An 18,699-nucleotide genomic window follows, 5' to 3' on the forward strand; every position below is an offset into this window, starting at 1 on the left:
TGGGTGGGGGTTGGTGGGGGTGCACTGGAAGGAGTGAGGCACTCATGCCATGGATGTTTAGTAACGTTAAAACTGTGATGAACTGTGAACCAGATGGGGAAAGTACACTCAGCTTTCACTTCCCAACTGTTCTCATCCCTCACTGGACTATAGACGTTTAACAATAAGGCGACACAGAAAGCCATCTTCAACTGTCTGTGTTGGCTTTGGGCAGCATTTAGGGGCTTGTGTGTTGTTTGCCGCCGGTGCAGCTGAGGCCAGGGAAGAACACTGTGTGAGAATGTGTATCAGCGCTCATTAATTCGCTCTGAAGCTCTCACAGAGGCGTCTTTGTGCTCCTAATTTGGAGCTGCTCCTTTGTGCGACTTCAGTGGCTCTTAATGTAGAGAGAGAAGTCCAGTGAATTGCAAGTTTCAGAGCGGATGCCTTGTGAACTAATTCCCCACAGACCCTTTTTCCACGTTCTCACAGAGGATATTACTCTGCATGGCAATCGACCTTTGTGCATTGTCCACTTGCCAAAGCTCCCATTTTATATTCAGAGATTCTTTATGGCCCTTTCAGAAAAAAAAAAAAATAGTGTAGCCTGTTGTTGTGTGGAGACTTGCAAGTCGCTGTAGAGGTCGCCTTTTTGTTGTGTCAGAGAAATGGATATCATACTGCTGTGCTGTGATTTGCAGTGTTTCATGTGAAATAGCTTTGAAAACAGAAAACGGATTAGCCGTGTGTATGAAAGCGTTCATCCCAAAATAAACAGGATGTCTCCGAGCTGATTGTGTGTGTGTGTGTGTATGTGTGCGTGTGGAGAGCTGTGAAGAAGTGAAGATGTCATTCAGAGGTTATATAACTTGTGTCTGATTTGATTTTACGGTGACCTTTCACCTTTGCAGAGGGGCCGCGTGTTTTTCAGAGAGATTCTCCTCTGTCCTGGCGGTGAACGATTTAACAGTGCATTGGCCTGTGTTTGGGATGTGGGAGGATAACTTGGCCCGAGTCCACTGAGCTCAATTCAGAAGGAGACGGCAAGTCATTCTCTTACGAATATCTTGTTAGGTTCCTGGTGTTAGACCTGTGACGATTACCCAACCTGCAGAATCTGGTTGCCGTCAGCTTCCTTGATAGCAAAACACAAAGGTTTCAATTCAGCTTTTGTATATTTTTATGATATTTTACCACCGAGCTGAACATCTGAGAGGAAAGAGTTGGCCTGAAGATAAATCTTTCTCTTGTGATCATACTGGTTTTAGCAAGAAAAACACAACATGGTACTGCAGAAAGAGTGTAATCTTTTCTCTCTGCAGCAGATTGTAACATCTAGACTACAGAGCACAAAACTTGTCAAACACAAGCAAAGTTTTTGCTTGAAGTTTTTTACAGAACTTCTTGGCAGCGCCTTGAGACAAATTTGGAAAAACAGTTTAGAAGCTCTCAGTGTGGAAAATTAACCATCTTTTCAATCTATGTCTTTTACAGCTACAATTCAATTATGTACTTACCATTCAAATCAAAGCTATCCTATGACAGGAGATACAACTAATCAAATCCAACAAATTATGGACATGACTGTGAACACTGCGTCTGTTCTTCTTGGAGCCAGATCCTGATTGGAGAAAAAAAAGAAAAAAGGAAAGATTGTTTTTCCTTATGGAAAGTGGTGAACTTCTGCTCAGAGTGTTTTGTATTCTGCGTGGTGGTCCTGTGGAAAAGGTCACGGAGGCTGGAGGCAAACCAGATCCAAATGTTACATCATAGTTTTTGAGTAATTCAAGAAAAAGAGAGTTAATCACAGCTGACAGTTTTGAATGTGTCTTTAATTAAACATCTTGCTGTTCAACGGCTCAGCTGTTGCTGCCTCGCGGTTTGCCAGTGGACATGTACAGGCATAAAACACAGTGTTAAATGTTAATAGTTTCATAATTATAGTGAGGACCACATGATAAAACCTGATCGATTCTGTTCTTCGGGGATCCACACACACGCACACACACACACACTTGAGTTGGACGGTGTTGTTCGTAATGATTTTTACACGTGCGTCTGGGAAGTGTCTCCGAGGTGTCAGCTATCCTGTGCTCTTTAATGTTGTGCATTCCTGCTCCTTTCGACGATGGATGTCTGGAAAGTATCTGATTATTTAGCTCATGCATCAGCAGTGATTACTGTCACAGACGCATGGCGGTGGACAGTATGTGCTGTGACCCCTGCATCCTGAGTCTGAGGAGAGGAAAGACCCATGACTGCTAATGCTGAGCCAGCAGAGAGCTTTTTTACGCTTTTTGGAATCAACATCTTGTCATCTAATGGCAGAGCAATAACAGAGAGTCAGGTCATTTTCCCCTCAGCTTTTTACTTGACTCGTGCTTCTGTTTCTCAACAGATGCTGAGAGAAACACAGGGCTGAAAGAATGAGTCACAGCAGAGATGGTCAGAGTGTGCTCAGAGCGAAAATTGAACTTGACAGTTTTGCGTTTTTTTTATTTTTTAATTTTGCTTGTTTGAATCAAAGCAGTCTCTCGTTAACTCCAAAAAGATGCTTTCCCTGAGCCTAAAAATGCAATTCAGTCCAATAAAGTATGTGCTAACCTTTTTACATCTGATCCCACGTTTTTATGTCACCATCAATAACCCACTAAATTGCTTTTCGTCTGTGGTTTGCAGTCATTAATTACAGTGAATATCCTCCATAATGAGGTAGTTGCTGTCATAGCTACATGATTTCTGGGCTTTTTTCCATTTGGCATTGGATATGATTGAGCATCTCTCGTAATTATACAGTAGATGAGGCCCATACAGTACTTTTTGCAACTGTGCAGCTCTAAGAGACCCCTTTAGTTCAATCAAGACTTCATTCATCTCCTGCTTCCCTTCCTGCTCCACTTTGTGTCCTCTGAACTGTCTCTCTCTCTCTCTCTCTCTCTTGGCGTCTCCATTCCTCTCTCGTTGTCACTGCTTTCCTCTGCCTTTTTTTTATATATTTCTTTTTCTTTTTTTTTTTTGTTGTTTCCCCTCAGCACTGCAGGTCTGCTGGAGCAGTCACGTTAATTTGTTGAGCTTAATAACTCCTCCGACAACAAAGAGGACCATTGAGTATTGTGACTTGAAATGACAGGAATAGAAGTTCCTGAGTGGGGATGCTTGTTCAAGCATGCGCCTTGGCCGTCACTTTTACTAAAAGCCCATTCACAGTTGAACAGAAGGGATGCAAGTGGTTGCGTGGGTGCCTCTGTGTGTATGTGTGCGCAAGTTCACCCTAGTTTAGAGAGATGTCAGAGTCACAGTGCTACATGGTAGAAACAGGATGGCATTTAAATATCTAAAAATACTTCCTATATGCAAAAGACCACAGCTTCTCAGATATGCAAAGGCAGTTGAACCCTGGGGTTGTATAAAATATGCCAGAGATACAATCTGTCCATTATCTTATCTGCAAGGCTTCAGGAAAAAACACCCACGATTATCAAGGTTAAACTGCCAAATACATGCATAATAAGGCCTAATTTGAATCTTATTTCTCCAGTTTTACAATATGTTGGCATCCGTGCATGTGCGCAGAGTGCAGGGGTGATATTTGCCAGTGGAGCAGCAATGTGTATCAGTGTTTTGTTCACAGTCAGATGACTGTTCCAGAAGGCCTGTGGGAAATAATGGGCTGGGGGGGGGGCAAAGAGCCGCTGCATCTGATGAACATTCACCGACTCATTCAACAGGCATTCAGCCCTGCTGCAGGATTTTCTCTACAGCACTATCTATGATTGCATTCGCTACACCATCCATGCTTTGATCCACTCTCTCCATATCACATGATCAGAGGGCATTGATGAAATGGTCAATAATGTTTACCCAGAATGACCTATTTTCTCTTGTCAGCCTTGAAATGGATCATAATGCATGTAAAGAGGCCTCTGCTAACTAATGCCTCTACCCTGTGATGGACAGGATATGAACAAAGGGGATTAGAGCCATGGGTTCACCACCGTGAAACCCCGTTGCAGAAGTTGCGCTGTACGGCCGTGTTCACTAACTTCAGCCCTGCAGGGGTCGCTTGGTGAAAATATTGAACGTGGTTCCTATCCTTCCTAAAACTGTTGAATGCAGTTTTTGTCAGCTTCTGAAACTGATGTAGGGATTGGCTGTGTGTGTGTGTGTGTGTGTGTGTGTGTGTGTGTGTGTGTGTATGTGTGTGTGTGTGTGTGTGTTGGCAGGGATTGAACTTATCTCTAAAGTCCTCTCTTTTTTTCATTCTTCAGTTCACACAACTACTTCTGTCATGTACAAATGAGTGCAACACTATTGATGCCTTTAAGGCGAGGCTGTGTGAAACTGTGAGCCTTTATCCCAATTATTGCCTCTCGCTGCTCTCTCAGACGGCTGGCTTTTCACCCCGCCTTTGAGTGGGGGCCTGTTCGGAAGAACAACACTATTTTTATTTTTATTTTTAGATGCTATCAGATGACACATCACACAAACTAGTTTGTTTTGAGCGCTCCAGTGTTAACGACCACTAGACAGTTTTCCCGACTTGCTGATGACCAACTGTGAATTTGGACAAATATTGTTTCATTGCTTAAAGACAAGCAGACTACGTTTAGATGTGTTTGGTTGACAGACAGGTGTCTCAGCCTGTTGTTGTCAGGTAGACAAATGCTGGATGCTGCTCACTTGACCTATGTCAGCTCCACCCCATTAAACTCACTGGTGGTGAAGTAAAATCCAGGCCTCACAATATCCCTTCAGAAACCTCCTGGAGTTGTTTCACAGGCGCTACATTGATCAGACACGTGAGGAGGCGTTCCAGCTAAGATGGTTGACGATTTCAGTGTGTTCATTCTTCCTGTTTTGACAGGAAGTGTATAAGTGCTGATTTGAATTTCACCAAATTATATGTAGATGATTATTTAGGTGCTCAGTGTGACTGCAGTTCAGATGTGAAAGTAGTTAGGGGAAATGAGAGACAATAATCGGGGCTCCAGCTAATTTCCCTGTAAGATCATCTGTGAGGAGTGAGAGCAGAATGCATTAGTCTGCTTTTCAACTGTGGGAGCCTGTAGGATTGAGCTGTTGGCTGTGTGCCCACTGAGTGTATTCAACCCTCCACAGATAGGTCTTTGTCCTCAGTGCTTTTACGCAGCTGCTAAACAACCGTAAGACAAAAGCATCTGGGGTACCCCAGCACACCAATGAGAAATGTTCACCATATGAAGAGCCGTGCCAGACCGCCTGAGACCATTTGGATACGGCCAAATGTTACGCTTGGGACGAATTAAGCAGGAATTTAAATGAATACCCATGTAACCCTTTATGACTTTTTCTTTGCTTCTGTATTCAGGATTATGTGTAAAATTCTACTTGGGCTATCGAGATGTTTTTTTGTGATAACACAAAAACAAGTCCTGTGGAGCTTATTTCTTCACAGCTTGTTGCGCTGCTTATCAAAGATGAGGAAGATGCGCATGACTCTTGTTTGCTCATGTTGTCGTGTTGTGGTGCTGCATGTGACACAGTGAAACCACAGTTAGAGGCCACTAGACACTCTCTCTCTCTCTCTCTCTCTCTCTCGCGCTCTCTCTCTCCTGCCAGGAATCATTTTCCTGCCCAAGAAAAAAAAAAAAAAACTTTTCAAGTGAGAGTTTTCATTGTCTGCTTATTATCCTCCAGAGAAAGGCTTGATAGGCAGGAAGAGGCACTTCTGCCAAGCAGATGAAAATCTGCAATCGCTGAGCTTTTATAAAGCGACAGCTGCAGGAAACCCAATAGCTGAGGGAGACTGTTTGGGGGATGCTGTGTGTGCTTCACAGACAGACCATTTGGGTGTTCAAGAAGATAGATTTCAATTTGAGTATATTGCTGAATGCTGGATTTGAAAAATATCTCTAAATATATTCAACTTGGAATCCTCTGAACCCACACGACTGAGTCATCCTGTAATGTGTGATGCTTTTACCATTTGCACATGTTTTTTTTTTTTGTTTTTTTTTAAGGCTTTTGTGTCACTTACTATAAGTTCAATTCAGACAACGGGAGAAAAATACCAGCTAACAGCAGCTTCAGGGGAGAGGAAATCCCAGATGTTTCTGTCTGAAAAACAGCTTGACACCGTAACCACATGCAGACCAGAGGAGATCAGTGAGCAGTATGAATATTACAGCTACACCACTGAGAGGTCTCAGAAGTCATCTTAGCTTTTGACCTCTGCTCTATGGGAAAACAATACTGTAACAATAGAGTGGCCATAGCTCTCAGCGGAAAATGTAAAAGTAATGTGACGGAGCAGAGCATCTGGAATGTACAGAGCAAATGTGATAGTGTGTGTGTGTGTGTGTGTGTGTGTGTTTGTTGCATGTCTGCATAACATGTCTTATGTCTGCAAGTTATTCCATGTCACATGAAGTGGAGTACCCTATGGCTTTAGAGTGGATTGCTTTGTGTTTCTTGTTGTTGGGCAGGTTTAAAATAGATCGTATATGGTCATTTAAATTTTCCATGATGAACATCATCCTTTTTCTTTGTTTTGTTTATTCTTTTATTTATGACATTTAAATAACTTACCGGTTTCTTGCTGCACTGAAAGCAGCATATCTGCAAAAAAGAAAGAAGAAAATAAACAGTGTTTTCATTTACTCTGTGACGGCCAGGAAATTTTGCAAATAGTTCTTAATCAGTTTCAAGGGCCAAAGGGATCCGAACATGTAAATACAGAATTCCTGGGGTGAACGGAAAAGCACTTGTATTCTTATTCCAAGAAAATGATTTAAGAAGCAGCACTGGCTTTTAGTCCCATCATCAGAGCAGTGGTTGTGTAGTGAGTTGTGTTTGCAGCTTGCATCATGTATTTCCACCTACGGAGATATCCATTAAATTTGAACGTGCATACATTTGTGAGAGTGTAAATGTTTAGACACTGATGATGATCTACTTTGCACAGTATGTGCTTTATAATGTCCAGTATGATGGACGAAAGAACATTAGAGTCTCTGCTGTTGGAGAACTGCCCGTCGGTGCTCAAAGCAATAATGTAATGGATTGACCCACTCTCGCAGAGGTCAGTCAGGATAGAATATATACCATCCACTAGAGAGAATAGCTTCCATCTCTCTCTTGTGGTGTACTGTATTTGCTGCTTATTGGTTAACATTTCGGAGACTTCTGAAGTGAATCTGAGGACAAACGCAATCTCTGCGGGGGTGGAAGTGTCAGGTTCAGGTTACGGCCGACTATCTCTCCTTCCAGGACCCAGCCCCTGCGTCCTGCAGGGCTTTGAGACACAGGGAGGAGCGCCTTGTGGAACAATGCCATTAAAGTGATCTGAGTGTCGGCTGCTCTGTTGTCATAGTGCTGACGGTGAATCCTGACATGGTGGGGTCTGACTGGCTGGTGTGTTGAGTAGCACCGGCTGGGGCTGAAAGGAGGAGGTTTCTGCTCCTTCTAATGAGAGTTTTGGGGGGGGGAGGGTTTGTTTAAAGAAAAAAAAAAAAAAAAAAGGGTAAAGTCTTGGGTCAGGGGTGAGAGATTGGCAGCATGAGGTGGAGGACAATAGGGCTGATGGGAGAAAGAGATCCCAGCAGCTGGGGGAGACGCAGGGGAGGGTGGGGGCTATTCATGGGAAGTAACCCCAAGATTAGCTGGAGAGTCTCGTCTGCTGTCTCCAGGTCTCTGTGCTTCATTATGTCTCTATTGTGTGTGTGTGTGTGTGTTTGTGCGCGCGCGCGTGTGTGCACGTGCACGTTCACATGCTTATGCCCTGTGCAACAAGTAGGAAAATGAAAGACTGTTTCCAGCCCTGTGTTATTTGCCATCGTAGCAGCTGGAGTGTGAGAACATTTGAGTTGTGGGGATCCTCATCCTTGTAAGACGGACATATTAAGTGTGAGACATCAAATTAAACATCTCTTCCTTTCACACTGTTTTCTCTTCCTCCTGACACAACATGACAAATTTTCCTTATGAATACCCAAATAAATTAAGTGCTAAATTTCATGTGCTTAAGCATTTTACACCCTGCACATCTCAAAAGATGCCTCTAATATCAGCAGTTAATTCATGGGGCCTGTGTTGCTTCATTCTCAGCAGAACAGTCATGATTCAATTGCACATCAATGTGCACATCTGTAGTACAAGATAAAAATGAACAGACTCATTTCCTCTCATGATGATCCAAACTGCTGTCCAGTCACTCAAGTGGCATAAAAGGCAACTCAGTGGTCTTTGTGTTGGGCTAAATATAAAAATGCTTACGGTGATAGGTATTGTATTTAAAGGATTAACAGCACTAAGAGAAGTCCCTGTGGGATTTATTTGTGCTCCCTGTGCAGTTTAATGGACGGTCATATGTTTCAAATGGCCTTAGGTGTCAAAATGACTGGAGAAGGAGGGGCAGTTTGTAGTTAAAGGGTGCAGAGAAAGAGATATTAAGAGATTAGAAAGGGGGCCTGCACCTTAGGGGGCCATGGCTTTATGTATGTCAAGGAGAGAATTAAAGCAGTAATATGAAATATTTTCAGATTAACAATAGATCACGTGACTACCTGTGAAAGAACTCTGCACTTCCCCTCAGCGCTACAAAGCTTGATAATGTCTTTCAGCTCATTGTTTTGGTTTTCATTGTTCCCAACCACAGCGGGCAGCTATTTTCAGCTGATCAAAAACGCATTGTATGCCATTTGCTGATCACCAAATGATGGACAGATAAAGTTAGCAGCTAGCTGGTGAACATGCCAGATATTTCCCTCAGGAATCGGTGGAGCCCAGAAACAGAGCTAAAAGTACAGCAGATATTGGACTTGCATTCATTAGGTGTCCAGAAACATGGCTTTGTTAATATGCTAATGCTAATGTTGCGCCATCACTGCTGTATATATGCATAGTAAATAGGTGACTTTTTTTTTTTGCGTGTTTGCCATATCAACTTAAAAACAACTGATAAGATGTCAGTGTTGTGTTTATGGCTTATTTCAGCTGCCCCCAAAGTGGCCCAAAAAAAAAAAGAGGAGCTGTTGTAGAATCAGGGACATTAAGGACAGTTTTTTGCAAAATGTCACCTTAGATGGGGAGTGTTACAGCAGTAGGTAGGTTTTTCAGTTAAGATACAGGACGTAACTGTAGCCCTTAGTCACATTTGACAAGATGATAGGTTGCGTTGCTGAGCTTCCTGAGGTCCTGAGGTCCATCTACACCAGACAAATTGCTCATGTCTGGTTCCCCGCTGAGAAATAATAGCATTTTTAAACCCCCTTCATTTTTCTCACAGACAGCTATTCAAGGGTATCTGGGTATTTTCATTATTCTCCACTTCTTGGAAAAGCATTATTACAAAATAGATTGAAAAGACAAGAGGTTATTATGTGGCATTAGTCTAACTGGATAATGGAGAGGTGTTTGCTTGCAGTACCTCTTGGCTGGTTCATTGGCTCCATAATGTAAGCACGGCGGACCACAAAGACAGCGATGCTTCTCCCAGACCAGAGGCATCATTAAAATATTTAGTGCACAATGAAACAAAAACAAACAATTATGCAGAGACCATTATTTTTCTCTAAGTTCTTGGCCTTATTGGGGAGGTGGTGGGGTACAGCTACTATAAATGCCTCCTCTCCCTCCCTCCCTCCCTCCCTCTCTCTGTGTTACTCTTTCACTCTTTTCCAGGTTTCTGTTTCTGTTTCCTGGCACGGATCTTTTGTCTCCAGACTGAAATTATGAAATTCTTCGTCTTTAGGTTTTGATATTGCAACGGTTTTTCTGTCCGGCCAAGCCATGGTGGCAGTTTCCAAGGTACTATAAGCCTGGAAGCCGGGATAATATGAAGCATCTGTGTCTCTCGCTCTCCTTGCAGCACACTTAGGCCAAACCCACAGTGGCTGTGGAGGTGCCAGAGAGTCAGGGCTGTGAAGTCATTTTTAGAGGAAAAACATGGCTGCCAGGCATCCCTGAATGAGTGTTGCTCCATTTCCAGACCTAACACGATAGTAACACAAACATGCAATTAGAGAAGTGCTGACTCAGATACCCTTGACATTGTTTGGTCAAATGCTTATAATTACACTGGAGACCAAAAAATCAATCTGGAAATTGTACAATGGAAGAAATGCCAAGACATGAAGTATGTCTCTATTAGAAATGGTTGAAATTGAATAGCAGCGTTGGATTTCTACCATCGTGCAGCGTGCTCGAGTAGCTTTCCTCTTGTGGTGGGATTCTTTAGCATGCAGAACAATGTGTGGCACCACAAACGGATACAAGTTGGTTTTAAGATTTTATTATTGAGGTTGGGTAATGGTGAAGGTCAAATGATGAGGTCTTGGGTACATAAACTCCACAAATTAAAATTCTCAGACGGCTGAATGAACAATCCTCTTCCCAAAACTAGGATTTAGGTGAGCGAGTAACTCAAATTCAGCAGCTTTTTGGTAAGAAAATCACTTTAAATATCATCAAATATAATTTTAAAGTCTTAAGATTTCAGGGCATATTTGATTTCCAGACATTGTGGGTAATAAGGGTAGTTAGGATTTGCTTCTTTTCTTTTTCTCATGTGATAGTTAACCAAAAATCACCTTGGATTATAGGGAAATTGTGATGGACATGTTATTTTATAGACCACAGGATTGGGAAATAATCAGAAGCAATTTTTATAAAGAAAATAATCAATAGTCAGAACCCTAAACGTGACTTCTCTGTGGCGTTAAGGGTTACAGTCACCTGCGCTAAAAGAGAAACACTCGTTCAAGTTCAAGTATAAAGGTTAAAAAGCCTTTATTTAAATGACACTATAAAATAATTGAGTGCATTTTAACCTTTCCTAACACATAGATTGAATTTCCCTCATTTTTTTCTATTTTTTTATAGCTATTTTCACAGAGCCATAAGAAGCATAACACTCATTATAAGCCAGCTGTGGTTTATTCTCTCACTGGCCACACGTCTTGCTGTAATGAGTGAGGACAGTTGGCATATTCATTTTTTCCATTGCAGACAGAGGTTATTTTTTTTCTTCTTTCTTCTACTACTCAGAGCCTTCATATAGATTGGACTGGTTTGTTTTAATCAGTGCATGGCGGGATTAGTTTAACTTACTGGGTGAGTTTGAGGAATAGATTTTCAGTTATTGTGTGTTATAACGAATCACATGTTATTTTTTTTCTACTGTAGACCCACAGAGGAAAACGGGTCAGCAAGCAAGTGAATGGGTCTGTATAATGGGTTAGTAGTGCGGTGCTTTTGTAAACCAATCAATGAGTTCAGCACGCCAAACATGGAGGCAGACATACAGGGCAGATTGACCGATGAAGAGGGGCTGCATTTAAATCTAGGTCAGTAATGCCACCACAGTACACTGGGATGATATTGACTGCAACAAATTGCCAAAACAGTGTTTACAAAGAATCTCCAGTGTTGGTATATTCCCGGATTCACTGTCAAATACAAGAAAGGGTTTTTTTTTCCCACAAGAGCAGCAAAATATTTGGGGATTTTTGGACGAACAATTTGCCCTCTGCTTTTGGTTTCTTTCTCCTTTTCTACAGACTCTGGCTTTCATAATCGGTCATACCTCACATGGGCCACTCCACACACCATTTCGGCTTCATCTGTCCTCCTCCTCTTCTCTGGTGCAGAGAACTTGCTTTCTCAGACTGTTGGTAGCGTTTTTTTTCTTCTTTTTTTTTTTAAAGTGTTGCTTGGGCCTGGATACAGACCTCGCTCCCTGAGAAACCTTTCTTCGGTGTGAGACAAGCAGGGTGCAGGTCTTCACGGGTGACTGAACACTGAGGAGCTTTCAGGGCCCCCAGTCTCACAGCGTGAAAGGTTGACCCACAATGAAGCCTCCCCCATTTGTATGAGCTTCATCATCATTCAGATTGTGTCCTCGAGTAGGGGAGTGGCGCTGTCTCACGCCGAAGCTGAGCATGCAGCACTCAGGCCTCACCTCCTACGTTCACATGATTATTCCCACAGCCACTCAGCCTGTCACTGTGTTTGTGACGCTGACGTGGTGATATCTAAGTCTACTACGTCTTTTGCTCTTTGTGTGTCTAAAAATACCCGTCTTGCTTCATTTGTTTGTTACTGATATTTTGTCATTAAGTTGCCATTAAAGCTCCACTAATAAACACAATCGGTCATGTGGCCATATGCCATATGAAATGAGCTGTTCACAGGGACAGATTATCACCCGACGCTGCTTTTTTTTTTTTTTAAAGCTTCTTTTAGTTTATTGTTTTAGTTCCACGGCCCCTCTCAGCACAAATCGGCTTCACATCAAAGAACGGGGAGCATACTTTCAGTGGAAAATCTCTAATGAACACATTGTACATGACCTGCCCAGCAGCAGGCAGAAAAGTTGGTGACTAGCTGGTGAAGAAAGTTGAAATGTCTTGCTGATATTTCACTTGTTTGGAAACCAAAACTTAGGTCAGAGTAGAATAAATCTTACATTCAACAGGTGACCAAAAAGAGAACCCTCAATGATGATATTGGGTTTGTGTCTGTTCTGTGGTTTCCAAACATATTTTAGCTAAAATATTGGTTTAACACACAGCTGCAACCCCCCCCCCCCCCCCCCCCCCCCAAAAAAAAGAGAAAGTTACATATATTTATTAGATTATTTAAACATCACTTTTCTGTAGCTTACACTATGGGCTCCTATTTTTGTAGCATAATAGACGTTAAAAGACATTATAGCATCTTATCAGTGATTGGTATCAGACCATTAAATTGTTTATTTACGATTTAATAAAGTTAAGTATCTATTATTATGAAGGCGCCCCCGGGAAACACACAAGGTAGAGAAAATATTGTAAACTAGATCTCCAGAATGAGGCAAGTCGCGCTTGCGTTAGCTGATTGTCACCAACTTGTTCATTCATGCTTCACTATCATTGGCTCCTTCATTAGCTGCTTGGCTACCAGCTGACGAGTAACGTCAAATCGTATTCATGCAGCTTCACTGTGCAGCGTGACCATCATAACCTGACACTTTCATTGTGATACCCACCCCAACCTCGTCCTCATGTGCTAATATTTTTATATATTATATTTAATTAAAATCTGTTTTAAGCTAAATTGCTGCCCCTATCCTTAGTCAAATCAAGAGTAACGCTGATCTCAGTTTGACCAGGAGTGATCACATGTTTTGAATTTTTTTTCTACGTGTGTGTGTGTGTGTGTGTGTGTGTGTGTGTGTGTGTGTGTGTGTGTGTGTGTGTGTGTGTGTGCGTGTGTGTGTAGTAAACTCAAACATTTTGCTGTCTATAGACTCCCAAAAGTTTGCAGATGGATCACCAGGCTTTGGTTGTGGCCTGCTCAGGAACTTGGAATTGTCTGTGTGGTGTGAAGTGTGATACATTTAGTCCTGTTTTTAAGCCTCACTTGGGCTCCTTAGTGCAATTCATGTGGAGATCACAAGCACGGCTACCTCTACATCAGCTGTATTCTCTCATATAAAGTTTTCAAAGAACCGTCGCTTCTATATATGGGCCCCGTTCCCCACTTCACGAGAATGATGTCACTTCTCCTGGCGTTTTACAGGGCTGACGGTGAAAAAGCTTTAAGATTAGTGCGGCGTTTGTTGTTGTGGGATCCCCGCTAAGTTCACTTCCCTGACCCCTGAGGCTCCCCTCCCCTGCTGATCCCTCTCCTCTCTGAGGTCTGGTATCCGTGAGAAGCCCCCTCTCCAGCTCCGCTCCAGCGGGGCTCTCCCCCCACCGCTGAAAGGCCTTTCTCTCATTAGCATGCCCCTGGGGCTCCTCAGCCTGCTGTTGCCAAACAAACACAGCCAAGATTTTCTTCCTCGCCTCCCTCACTGTCTATTCCTCTGGTCATCGCCCGTCATCCATCTTCCCCCGTCTCTGTCACTTTTAACAAATTGTTTCTCACTATATCATCATTTGTTTTTATAGCATTCTCTCATCTAGCCCCTTTGTTATCAGCTCCTCCACCCCTCTTAAATTTCACCATGTTTCTCCCCTCGTGGTTCTCTGGATCTCCCATTTTCACGTGCTGTTTACCTCTGTTGTTTGTATCAGCCCGAAGGACACTCTGTCGCCCTGTTTAGGAAATGTTGATCTGTCTTTCTTTTCCCGCGTCCTTTTTTTTTCATGCAAGTTAGAAGCCACCAGATGGAGGAAAGACAGCGGTCAGAGGTTGCTAATGTATGCTGCAGGAGCGGGGGGCATATGGTGCAAATCAGAAGATGAAGAGGCTCAACCCTGGTCAACACTGCAGCGTACACAAACACACACACACACACACACACACACTCACACTCACACACTACCCCCTCTCTCAGACTTTGGTCAGATGGGAATTGGAAAAATGTGATTGTGTGCCTTTATGCTACCCACAACTAAAGTACGGGTCCCTACTCTGCGTCGCTGATATATAACAAGCCCGTTCTCACCAGGCAGCTCTCTCCAGATTGCTTTTCACGGTGCTACAAGAGGGAGGGAGTGTGTGAGGATTTGTATGCCATTAGGAGGACAAATTCATCTGACTAAAACCGAATCCTAAAACAGTCACTACAAATGTAATAGATGCACATTTCGAGACTGGAAGTAATGTGAGTTTGTGGTGCGCAGATGAGAGCCACGAAGTCCCTTCTGTCGAGCCCTCTGCATCTTGGAAACGAGCTGTGATATACAGTGGAGAGGTGCCTTCGCGAGGCAGGACGGAGAGACGAAAAGGTGGAGGAGAGAGCGAGAGAGAGAGAGAGAGAGCGAGAGAGAGAGAGAGAGCAAGCGGAGAGGGAGCGAGAGAGTAAAGGGGGAGATAGGAAGAGAGAATTTGCTGAAAGAAAGCATTTTTTCTGGATGGGAGAAAAACAACCATGGAAACTCCATCAGAAGAAAACCAAGACCAGAGGCAGGACAAAAGAGGTACCAATGAGTGCTCACAAAGAGCCAGTTCAGTTCTTTTCACTGCTGTGTTTACTGGGGCTTTAACCTACTCCAGACTGCTTGGTTTCACTCTGCACAATAGTTGGGTAGATTTTTCTCAACAGGGACTTTTTTTTTTTTTTTTAAATGTCAGCACAGCCTCCTTGTTTCAGTGTTTGCATGCACGAAAAGTGTTGATATTTAATCGGCAAACTGTGCCTCTCTGCCCCTGCGAAGCTGCTGTCGATACCATGCGTCAGGTGTGTTTGGCTCGTGTTCTCTGGGCTCTCTGTTTTATGATCTTAATTAGTTTCAGCAGACCTCGCTCCTGCAGCAGGAGGGATGGCCGTGATGGTATTTTACCACCAGGTACTTGTGAACAAGAGGTCAAGTATTGGTTCCCAGTTTACTGCACCTTTTATATTGGATTTTCATCATCAGTACGAGAGTTAGTATAATCTTATTGTAAGGTTATAATCCAATTGTTGTATGCCTGCTAAATGCCTACAACATTGTGTTTATACTGTATAACTGACAATTTCCCACCTACAGCTCAAATTACAGTACACCCCCAGCCAGCCAGGGGTCCCTATTTAGTTTGAATTACCTACATTAAGATTTTTATTTTGGTTTGTTTTGTTTTACTTCCTGTATGTCCTACTTCTTTTTCTATGTTTGCCAGACACTTTATGGCTTTATTAGAGAGCAGGCAGTAGAAATCTGACAGGAAATGAGGAGAGAAAGGGGATGGGGAATGACATAGAACAAATGTCCTCAGCTGGAAACCAGCCGGACTCCAGCCGGACTCCAGCCGGCCTCGCTGCAATTACGTGGTTGCCGCCTTAAATCCTGAGCCACCATGGTGCCCCAATCTAAGTTTTTTTTTTTTTAAGAGGAACTGTACTCTGTACTGTATTGTACTGTACTGTACTGTCTTAGAATCCTTGGGCCGGGTCGGGAACCCGTGGGTCTTTAGACCCATGGAGAGATCGTATGTGATACTGGTCTATAAATAGACTCTTCTGTCATATACTTGAACCAATGATACAAGTTAAACTCGTTAAACACATTTGTCCCTCCACTTGTCTCCAAATGCACACAAATGGTGTATTTATTACATAATTTGTGTATCATGTATTAACGGTGTATTTATTAGCCATCATAGCCATCCTTGCATCTTATTGTCACTGAATACACACACACACACACACACACACGTCCCTCGCAGCTTCTTACACACAGCCATGGGTGAGCTGCAGTCACCAGCTATTAGCTGACAGAGTATAAGTTTCCATTGTTAGATAAGTAAACACTGGGACCACTTTTGGCTCAGATCTCCCTCGTCCCTTGAGAATGGCCATTATGGTGTTTTTAAGTGTTGCTCCTCTCAAAGTGGAGAGTGTGGAAAATTAGACCGTTTCTCATAAATGGTGTTTTTGCAGCTCGCCCCAGTGGAGCAACAAACACATATACTTAGCATTAGGTGTAAACAGACACATCTGTTAGCAATGAGGCTAGATGCTAGATTAAAACGAGATGCCGATTTTAATTGAGCTGGAAGCCACTTCCATCTCTTCCAGGACTCATGGATGAGATGGAAGAGTTGCAATGTCTTCATCTCAAATTGTGTGTGTCCAAGTGTGTTTATTTGTGCGATTGGGGTTTGTTTGTATATGAAATGCATACTTTTACCACGCATTCTTGCATGTGGGTCTTTGTTTGGGTGGGTGTCTGCTCTCGTGTTCGGCTGTGGACATCAATTTAAATAATGTTTTTCAAAAAATGTCTCTTTTTTTCTATGCAGTAAAAGGAGAATGGTAAATAGGCTGTACTTATAAAACACTTTTCTAGTAGTAGAGGCCGCTCAAAGTGCTTTATAATACATGCCACATTGACACACATGGAACAGCCATCAGGGGAAATTTGTGGTTCAGTATCTTGCCCAAGGACACTTGCACATGCAGACCGGAGGAGCTGGGGAATGAACTACCGACCTTCTGACTAGTGGACGACCTCTACCCCCTCCTCCATTGCATTTTAAACATTTTTCCCACTTTCCACTGATGGTCCCAGCTGTTGGAAGAGTTCAGCGTTGTGATGATGACACTCCCTGATCACATGATGTCTGTTGTTGAAGGATGGATGGTGGTGATGAATGAGGGGCCAGCTGCAGGGGTTAGTTGGTGATGAGTCCGAACTCAAGCAAACTGTGTTGACGCATGACCAGATGAACATGTTTGGAGGCACTGGGGCAAGTATTTGCTGTTGCACTCCTGTTTCCTCCTGTACACAGCAAACTGTAGATGGCAGACCAACCAACAATTGGTACTGATACAGGCCGCCCCCCCCCCCGTGCCGGAGTACAACTGACCTGTATATCAGATGGTTTGTTCTAACTCGATGAAATACACATTTTTAAAAATTACTACGTGAGCACAATGTGCACTAAAATTAGCAAAGGTGCTCAAACCATTGACACAGGGCCAAACAGTTATGTAATAATGCAGGTGCCTGTTGTACTTAAGTGGTGAAAAACAAATTTTGCAAGTGATCAAATTACCAAAAACCAGGTTGCTCTGGTGGACGGCCATGAACTGCAACATCCCCGGTTCACATCCTGATGGGTGGGGAGGTCATACCACCCTTTCTCCCTCGCTCCACTTCTTTTCACTCTCTCTACTGCTGGCTGTTGAATTAAGTTATAAAATGGTCAAAAGTAATTAAAAAAAAAAAAAAAAAAAACTAAAACCTACAGGAAACCTGGAGGTCGTTGGGCATCTTTAGGGGCCCCAGGGCAATTGTCTACGTGGCCTGCAGGGTTATCCAGCATTGATGAGACAAATAAAGCCAAGCCAAGAAACGCCCTTGTTTTCTTGCCTCTGTGGGTTTGTCTGGCTGCAGGTCAGTATTGCCAGCTTACCTGCAGCTCATGTTGGTCTTGCAGAGCCATCTCATTCACATGCTCGATGATTTGAGAGGCCTCGATAAACAGGATCCTCCTGGAGTGTGAAGAGGCTGCGAAGGTCCATTGTGGCTGAGCTGTGTGCAGTGCTGGAGGGGCACACAGGATGGAGCTCAGCGGTGGGCTTGTCCTGGGCCTCCAGCCTGTGGGCCGGAAGAACGGGGCTGTGGTTCACTGCCATTCTGAATGGGCCCCTGAGAGTCCTGTGTGATGGACAGTCTAGGACTGCACACACTGGTTCTTTGTATCAGGGCTTCTTGGACTCTCTTTCTGTCTCTGTTTTTTTTTTTTTGTCTCTCTCACACAGTGTCACACATGTAGACACACACACACACTCTTTCTCACACAAGCTTCTTTTTCTCCCTCTCTCCTCGTGATCGCGATGTGGCAAGTTTAGCCTCTGCTTTAAGGCCCGACATTGTCATTACAAACAGTTGCGAACTTGTCTGCGTTTCTCTCTCTCAATCTACTTTTCATTCTGTCTCTCCTCCTCCCATTCATGTACTGTAACAAGGAGATGGGGAGTGGAGAGTCTTGAAGTGGTTGGAGGTCTAACCAGGAGTATTAGTCGGGGAGCATGTGAAAGTCATCAGAAGGAAAAGGCCCAATGTGATTTTCATTTGTAGTGCTCCACTCGGAACAAGCCGGCGAGATCCGCTTGTTGTTTAGAGAGTTACCAGCTCCTGCTGTTATTGCCTGTGGAGGAGGATGATTTGGGCTAAAGTTTGCACTGCAACATCCTGTACTCCATGAAATCCCACACTGTACACTCAAAGAAAACAGTCTACTGATACTGGATGTCTATCTTATAACTCTCAAGTACACGTGACAGTGTCCTCCATAAAAATTTTGTGTTATCCAGCAGTCTTAATT

General features: G+C 43.3%; 1 protein-coding gene across 3 annotated transcripts in view; it reads left to right on the forward strand.

Moving 5' to 3' along the window:
- The window catches only part of gpm6bb (glycoprotein M6Bb), a 30,601-nt gene that overhangs the window by 888 nt on the left and 11,014 nt on the right, over positions 1-18,699 (forward strand). The window contains exon 1 of one of the 3 annotated variants that reach the window (XM_087176508.1): positions 14,778-14,864. The exons of 1 other annotated variant lie outside the window; for it this stretch is intronic. In XM_087176508.1, coding sequence (XP_087032634.1) covers positions 14,816-14,864 — 49 coding nt within the window. In that variant the 5' untranslated portion in view covers positions 14,778-14,815. Of the gene's footprint in view, positions 1-14,777; positions 14,865-18,699 lie in introns of those variants that run through there. One more of the 3 variants, XM_023415870.2, reaches the window with a different exon arrangement.

Source organism: Seriola lalandi, unplaced genomic scaffold (assembly GCF_002814215.2).
Source record: "Seriola lalandi dorsalis isolate HSWRI2012SDOR001 ecotype SW California unplaced genomic scaffold, Sedor1 jcf7180002054559, whole genome shotgun sequence".
NCBI lineage: Eukaryota > Metazoa > Chordata > Actinopteri > Carangiformes > Carangidae > Seriola > Seriola lalandi.